Below are 8,550 nucleotides of genomic sequence, written 5' to 3' on the forward strand. Positions count from 1 at the left end.
AGGGACACCTCAGCCCCATAGGGACACCTCAGCCCATAGGGACATCTCAGCCCCATAGGAACACCTCAGCCCCACAGATCCTATAGGGACACCTCATCCCTATAGACCCCATAGGGACACCTCAGCCCCATAGGGACACTTCAGCCCCATAGACCCCACAGGGACACCTCAGCCCTATAGACCCCATAGGGACACCTCAGCCCCATAGGAACACCTCACCCCTATAGACCCCACAGGGACACCTCAGCCCCATAACCTCACCAAGCCCCGCCCCCTCGGCAGGGCAAGCCCCGCCCCCAGGTGACGTGGACGAAGGAGGCGCGCCCCTGGGCGAGGACGTGCACGTGCGCACGTCGGACCGCGACACGGTGTTCTTCATCCGCGCCGCCAGCAGGGGGCACTCGGGGCGCTACGGGCTCAGCGTGCGCATCGAGGGCATGGAGGACACGGCCGAGATGCGCCTGCGCATCGTCGGTAACTGGGAACACTGGGAACACTGGGAGGGACTGGGAGTGATGGGAGAGGTGTGAAGGAACTGGGGGAAATGGGGCTGGGCACTGGGATTGGGCACTGGGAGCACTGGGGGCACTGGGAGCACTGGGATTGGGCACTGGGGGCGCATCGAGGGCATGGAGGACACGGCCGAGATGCGCCTGCGCATCGTCGGTAACTGGGAACACTGGGAGGGACTGGGAGGGACTGGGAGTGATGGGAGGGACTGGGAGAGGTGTGAAGGGAACTGAGGGAATGGAAGAACCAGTAACTGGGAGCACTGGGAGCACTCGGGGCGCATCGAGGGCATGGAGGACACGGCCGAGATGCGCCTGCGCATCGTCGGTAACTGGGAACACTGGGAACACTGGAGGGACTGGGAGGGACTGGGAGAGGTGTGAAGGGAACTGAGGGAATGGAAGAACCAGTAACTGGGAGGCACTGGGAGCACTGGGATTGGGCACTGGGAGCACTGGGATTGGGCACTGGGAGCACTGGGATTGGGCACTGGGGGCGCATCGAGGGCATGGAGGACACGGCCGAGATGCGCCTGCGCATCGTCGGTAACTGGGAGCACTGGGAACACTGGAGGGACTGGGAGTGATGGGAGAGGTGTGAAGGGAACTGAGGGAAATGGGGCTGGGCACTGGGATTGGGCACTGGGAGCACTGGGATTGGGCACTGGGGGCACTGGGAGCACTGGGATTGGACACTGGGAGCACTGGGGGCACTGGGAGCACTCGGGGCGCATCGAGGGCATGGAGGACACGGCCGAGATGCGCCTGCGCATCGTCGGTAACTGGGAACACTGGGAGGGACTGGGGGCACTGGGATTGGGCACTGGGAACACTGGGATTGGACACTGGGATTGGGCACTGGATTGGGCACTGGGATTGGGCACTGGGATTGGGCACTGGGATTGGGCACTGGGATTGGGCACTGGAGCACTGGGAACACTGGGAACACTGGGAGCACTGGGAGCACTGGGAGGGACTGGGAGTGATGGGAGAGGTGTGAAGGGAACTGGGGGAAATGGGGCTGGGCAATGGGATTGGGCACTGGGAGCACTGGGATTGGGCACTGGGAGCACTGGGAGCACTGGGATTGGACACTGGGATTGGGCACTGGGATTGAGCACTGGGATGGAGCACTGGGAGCACTGGGAGCACTGGGAGCACTGGGGGCACTGGGAGCACTGGGATTGGCACTGGGAGCACTGGGAGCACTGGGAGCACTCGGGGTGCATCGAGGGCATGGAGGACACGGCCGAGATGCGCCTGCGCATCGTCGGTAACTGGGAACACTGGGAGACACTGGAGGGACTGGAGGGACTGGGAGTGATGGGAGAGGTTGAAAGGAACTGGGGAAATGGGGTCAGTGAGGGAATCAGTAACTGGGAGCACTGGGAGTGATGGGAGGGACTGGGAGAGGTGTGAAGGGAACTGAGGGAATGGAAGAACCAGTAACTGGGAGCACTGGGAATTGGAACTGGGAGCACTGGGAGTGTTTTTAGGGGAATTTTTGGGGTATTTTGGGTTATTTTTGAGGAGTTTTTAGGGTATTTTTGGGGAATTTTTGGGTAATTTTTGCGGGATTTTTGGGGAAATTTTGGGATATTTTTTGAGAATTTTTGGGATATTTTGGGGGAATTTTTGGATATTTTTGGGGAATTTTGGGGATATTTTTGGGGAATTTTTGGGCTAATTTTTGGGGATTTTTGGGGGGTATTTTGGGGTAATTTTTTGGGAATTTTTGCGATATTTTTGGTATATTTTTTAGGATTTGGGGGGGATTTTTTGGTATTTTTTGGGATATTTCTAGGGTATTTGGGGGGATTTTGGGGGGAATTTTTTTAATATTTTTTGGGATATTTTTTAGGAATTTTTGGGGTATTTTTGGGTAATTTTTTTTGATATTTTGGGGTATTTTGGGGGATTTTGGGGGAATTTTTGGGGATTTTTTTGGGGGATATTTTTAGGATATTTTTTGAGAATTTTTGGGATATTTTGGGGGAATTTTTGGGATATTTTTTGGATATTTTGGGGATATTTTTTGGATATTTTGGGGATATTTTTGGATATTTGGGCTAATTTTTTGGGAATTTTTGGATATTTTTGACAATTTTGGGATTTTGGGGGGAATTTTTGGACTATTTTGGGGTCTATTTTTGGGATATTTTGGGGGATTTTTTGGGGATATTTTTGGGATATTTTTTGAGGATGTTTGGGATATTTTTTGGAATTCTGGGTATAATATTTTGGCTAATTTGGGGGATTTGGGGGGGGTATTTTGGGGTAATTTTGGGGGATTTTTTGGGGTATTTTTGGGGGTATTTTTGAGGATTTTTTCGGGATTTTTGAGAATTTTTGGTATATTTTTTAGGATTTTTTGGGGGATTTTTTGGGTATTTTTTGGGATATTTCTAGGGTATTTGGGGGGATTTTTTTGGGGGGGGGATATTTTTTAGGAATTTTTGGGGTATTTTTGGGTAATTTTTTTTGATCTTTTGGGGGATTTTGGGATATTTTGGGGAATTTTTGGGATATTTTTGGGATATTTTTGAGAATTTTTGGGATAGTTTTGGGGGAATTTTTGGGATATTTTTGGGATATTTTTTAGGATTTTTGGGGGGATTTTTTTGGGATATTTCTGGGGTGTTTTGGGGATATTTCCGGGGTGTCCCTGATGCGATCCCCCCCTCCCAGAGAAGCCCGGGCCCCCAGGAAGGTGCAGGTGAAGGAGGTTTGGGGGTTCAATGCCCTGCTGGAGTGGGAGCCCCCGAGGACGACGGCAACGCCGAAATCACGGGGTACAGCATCATGAAAGCTGACAAGAGAACCATGGTGAGAGCCCCAAAGGGAGCCCCAAACCCAGAGAAACACAAAAACCTGCAGAGGAACACAAAACCTGCAGAGGAAACACAAAATCCTCAGATAAACCCAAAAACCTGCAGAGGAAACACAAAATCCTCAGAGAAACACAAAATCTGCAGAGGAAACACAAAATCCTCAGAGAAACACAAAATCCTCAGAGAAACACAAAAACCTGCAGAGGAAACACAAAATTCTGCAAATGAACCCAAAATCTGCAATGAAACCCAAAATTCTGCAAATGAAACACAAAATCCTCAGGTGGAACCCAAAATCTGCAGATGGAACCCAAAATCTGCAAATGAAACACAGAACCTGCAGATGGAACACAAAATCTGCAAATGAAACACAAAATCCTCAGATAAACCCAAAAATCTGCAGATGAAACATAAAAATCTGCAAATAAACACAAAATTCTGTAAATGAAACACAAAATCTGCAGAGGAAACCCAAAATCCTCAGATAAACCCAAAATCTGCAGATGGAACCCAAAATCTGCAGATGAAACACAAAATCTGTAAATGGAACCAAAATTCTGTAAATGGAACACAAAATCTGCAAATGAAACCCAAAATCCTCAGATAAACCCAAAATTCTGCAGATGAAACACAGAACCTGCAAATGAAATCCAAAATCCTCAGGTGAAACCCAAAATCTACAAATGAAACCCAAAATCCTCAGATCAAATTCAAAATATTAAATGAAACCCAAAATCTGCAAATGAAACCCAAAATATTCAAATGAAAACCAAAATCTGCAAATGAAACCCAAAAATCTGCAAAGGAAACCCAAAAATCTTCAAATGAAACCCAAAATCTGCAAATGAAACCCAAAACCTGCAAATGAAACCCAAAATTCTGCAGATGAACACAAAAATCTGCAGATGAAACCCAAAATCTGCAAATGGAACACAAAATCTGCAAATGAAACCCAAAAATCTGCAAATGAAACCCAAAAATCTGCAAATGAAACACAAAAATCTGCAAATGAAACACAAACCTGCAAAGGAAACACAAAATCTGCAAATGAAACCCAAAATCCTCAGATAAACCCAAAAATCTGCAGATGAAACATAAAAATCTGCAAATAAACACAAAATTCTGTAAATGAAACACAAAATCTGCAGAGGAAACCCAAAATCCTCAGATAAACCCAAAAATCTGCAAATGAAACCCAAAATCCTCAGATCAAATTCAAATATTTAAATGAAACCCAAAATCTGCAATGAAACCCAAAACCTGCAAATGAAACCCAAAACCTGCAAATGAAACCCAAAATTCTGCAGATGAAACCAAAATTCTGCAGATGGAACCCAAAATCTGCAGATGAAACACAAAATCCTCAGATAAACCCAAAAATCTGCAAATGAAACATAAAAATCTGCAAATAAACACAAAATTCTGTAAATGAAACACAAAACCTGCAGAGGAAACCCAGAATCCTCAGATAAACCCAAAAATCTGCAGATGGAACCCAAAATCTGCAGATGAAACCCAAAATCCTCAGATCAAATTCAAAATATTTAAATGAAACCCAAAATCTGCAAATGAAACCCAAAACCTGCAAATGAAACCCAAAATTCTGCAGATGAAACACAAAATTCTGTAAATGAAACCCAAAAAATCTGCAAATGGAACCAAAAATCTGCAGATGAAACACAAAATTCTGTAAATGGAACACAAAACCTGCAAATGAAACCCAAATCCTCAGATAAACCCAAAATTCTGCAGATGAAACCCAAAATCTGCAAATGAAACCCAAATTCTGTAAATGGAACCCAAAATCCTCAGATAAACACAAAATTCTGCAAATGAAACACAAAATCTGCAAATGAAATCCAAAAATCTTCAAATAAACCCAAAAACCTGCAGATGAAACCCAAAATATTTAAATTAAGCCCAAATTCTTCAAATGAAACCCAAAATCTTCTCAGGATTCCCCAAAAATCCCCTCAGGACCCCCAAAAAACCACTCAGGACCCCCAAAAAACCTCTCAGGATCCTCCAAAAATCCCTCAGGACCCCCAAAAACCCCTCAGGACCCCCCAAAAAACACTCAGGACCCCCAAAAACCCCTCAGGACACCCCAAAAATCCCTCAAGATCCCCAAAAACCTCTCAGGACCCCCAAAAACCCCTCGGGACCCCCCAAAAACCACTCAGGACCCCCCAAAAACCCCCAAATTCCCGGTTTTTTTTTCAGGAATGGTTCACAGTGTACGAGCACAACCGGCCCCTGCGCTGCAAAACCCCCCTGAGAGCCCCCCAAAAACCCCTCGGGACCCCCAAAAACCCCTCGGGACCCCCCAAAATCCTCTCAGGACCCCCCAAAAACCCCTCAGGACCCCCCAAAAACCCCTCAGGACCTCCCAAAAACCCCTCGGGACCCCCCAAAAACCCCTCAGGACCCCCCAAAAACACCTCGGGACCCCCAAAAACCACTCAGGACCCCCCAAAAACCTCTCAGGACTCCCAAAAAAACACTCAGGACCCCCCAAAAACACCACAGGATCTCCAAAATCCTCTCAGGACCCCCAAAAATCCTCTCAGGATCTCCAAAAATCTCTCAGGACCCCCCAAAACCCCTCAGGACCCCCCAAAACCCCTCAAGATCCCCAAAAATCCTCTCAGGACACCCCAAAATCCTCTCAGGACCCCTCAAAAACCTCTTAGGATCTCCAAAAATCCTCTCAGGACCCCCCAAAAACCCCTCAGGACCCCAAAAACCCCTCAGGACCCCCCAAAATCCTCTCAGGATCCCCAAAAACCCCTCGGGACCCCCCCCAAAAACCCCTCAGGACCCCCCAAAAACCACTCAGGACCCCCAAAATCCCCTCAGGACCCCCCAAAAACCTCTTCATGAGCCCCTAAACCCCCTCAGGACCCCTCAAAAACTCCTCAGGACCCCCAAAAATCCTCTCAGGACCCCCCAAAAAACCCCTCAGGATCCCCCAAAATCCTCTCAGGACCCCCCAAAAACCCCTCAGGACACCCCAAAAACCCCTCAGGACCCCCCAAAAACCCCCAAATTCCCGGTTTTTTTTTCAGGAATGGTTCACAGTGTACGAGCACAACCGGCCCCTGCGCTGCAAAACCCCCCTGAGAGCCCCCAAAAACCCCTCAGGACCCCCAAAACCCCTCAGGACCCCCAAAAATCCTCTCAGGACACCCCAAAACCCCTCAAGATCCCCAAAAATCCTCTCAGGATCTCCAAAATCCTCTCAGGATCCCCCAAAAACCCTCAGGACCCCCCAAAAACCCCTCAGGACCCCCAAAAATCCTCTCAGGACACCCAAAACCCCTCAAGATCCCCAAAAATCCTCTCAGGATCCCCCAAAAATCCTCTCAGGACCCCCAAAAACCCCTCGGGACCCCCCAAAAACCTCTCAGGACCCCAAAAAACCCCCAAATTCCCGGTTTTTTTTCAGGAATGGTTCACAGTGTACGAGCACAACCGGCCCCTGCGCTGCACGGTGTCGGAGCTGGTGATGGGGAACGAGTACCTGTTCAAGGTGTTCAGTGAGAACCTGTGCGGGCTGAGCGAGAACCCGGGCTGTCCTGCAACACTGCGTCATCCCCAAAGCGGGTACCCCAAATTCCGGGGGGGGTTGGGGGGGCTTGAGGTGGTCTGGGGGGGTTTAAGGGGATTTGGGGGGGTTTTGGGGGGATTTGGGGCCATTTTGGGGGGATGTGAGGCGATTTGGGGGCAGCTCAGTGAGTTCAGGAAGAGCCTAAAACCAGTCCCAAAGCGGGTACCCCAAAGTTTCGGGGGTTTGGGGGGGCTGGAGTTGGTTTTGGGGGGCTTTGAGATGATTTTGGGGCCATTTTGGGGGGCTTTGAGATGATTTTGGGGCCATTTTGGGGGGATTTGGGGGAATTTGGGGGATTTTGGGGCCATTTTGGGGGGCTTTGAGATGATTTTGGGGCCATTTTGGGGGATTTGGGGGATTTTGGGAGGATTTGGGGGATTTTGAAGGGGTTTGGGGGATTTTGAAGGGGTTTGGGGTGATTTTGGGGGGCTTTGAGATGATTTTGGGAGGATTTGGGGGATTTAGGGGGGATTTGGGGGATTTTGAAGGGGTTTGGGGTGGTTTTGGGGGGCTTTGAGATGATTTTGGGGGGATTTAGGGGGGATTTGGGAGATTTTGAAAGGGTTTGGGGTTGTTTTGGGGGAGCTTTGAAATGATTTTGGGGGCCATTTTGGGGGGATTTGGGGGATTTTGAAGGGGTTTGGGGTGGTTTTGGGGGGGCTTTGAGATGATTTTGGGGGGATTTGGGGGATTTTGGGGAGGATTTGGGGGATTTTGAAGGGGTTTGGGGTGGTTTTGGGGAGCTTTGAAATGATTTTGGGGCCATTTTGGGGGGATTTGGGGGATTTTGAAGGAGTTTGGGGTGGTTTTGGGGGGCTTTGAGATGATTTGGGGGGGATTTAGGGGGATTTGGGGATTTTGGGGAGGATTTGGGGGATTTTGAAGGGGTTTGGGGGATTTTGAAGGAGTTTGGGGTGCTTTTGGGGTGGCTTTGAGATAATTTTGGGAGAATTTGTGATGTTTTTGGGGCACCTCAATGAACTCAGCCCCCCCAAAACCCCAAAACCCGGGACGACTTTAAACCCTTAATTAACAATCCTACTTAATACCTTTTAATTGACGCACCTCTAACTAAACAACGCCACAAAATCAGGGAACTCAACGCTCATTTTAAAACATTTTTAACGCCCACCCCACGAATCCCACCCTCATTTCACCACGTGGGACCCCCAAAAACCTCCTAAACCCCCCCAAAAATTTTTTTTGGGTGTTTCTAATTCTTTCTGGACCCCTCCCCAGAGCTGAGGCTGAAGCCCCCCCAGTACCAGGAGCACGATTTTCGTTCTGCCCCCCAATTTCTGACCCCCCTGGTGGACAGGAGCGCCGTGGCCGGATACTCCACTGCCCTCAACTGCGCCGTCAGGGGGCACCCCAAGGTTTTTGGGGGCTCCTCGGGGGAGGGGGGGGGATTTGGGGTGACCCCTGGATGGTGTGGGGCATGAAATAATGGGGGTTGGGTGGAGATTTGGGGTCTGGGTGGGATTGGGGTGCCCCCTGGATGGTGTGGGGCATGAAATAATGGGGGTCTTGGGGGGGGGTTTGGGGTCTTGGGTGGGTTTGGGGTGAAGATTTGGGGTCCTGAGGGGGTTTTGGGGTCCTA

At 49.3% G+C, this 8,550-nt stretch overlaps 1 protein-coding gene across 1 annotated transcript in view; it reads left to right on the plus strand.

The window, feature by feature from the left end:
• Positions 1 to 8,550, plus strand: part of LOC148220679 (myosin-binding protein C, fast-type-like) — a 58,217-nt gene that overhangs the window by 40,594 nt on the left and 9,073 nt on the right. The window contains 7 exon segments of the mRNA XM_088154842.1: positions 283 to 307; positions 310 to 474; positions 3,198 to 3,212; positions 3,215 to 3,271; positions 3,274 to 3,335; positions 6,789 to 6,942; positions 8,190 to 8,379. Of these exon segments, the coding sequence (XP_088010968.1) occupies positions 283 to 307; positions 310 to 474; positions 3,198 to 3,212; positions 3,215 to 3,271; positions 3,274 to 3,335; positions 6,789 to 6,942; positions 8,190 to 8,379 (668 nt within the window).

This window comes from Sturnus vulgaris, chromosome 32 (genome assembly GCF_052056855.1).
Source record: "Sturnus vulgaris isolate bStuVul1 chromosome 32, bStuVul1.hap1, whole genome shotgun sequence".
Lineage (NCBI taxonomy): Eukaryota > Metazoa > Chordata > Aves > Passeriformes > Sturnidae > Sturnus > Sturnus vulgaris.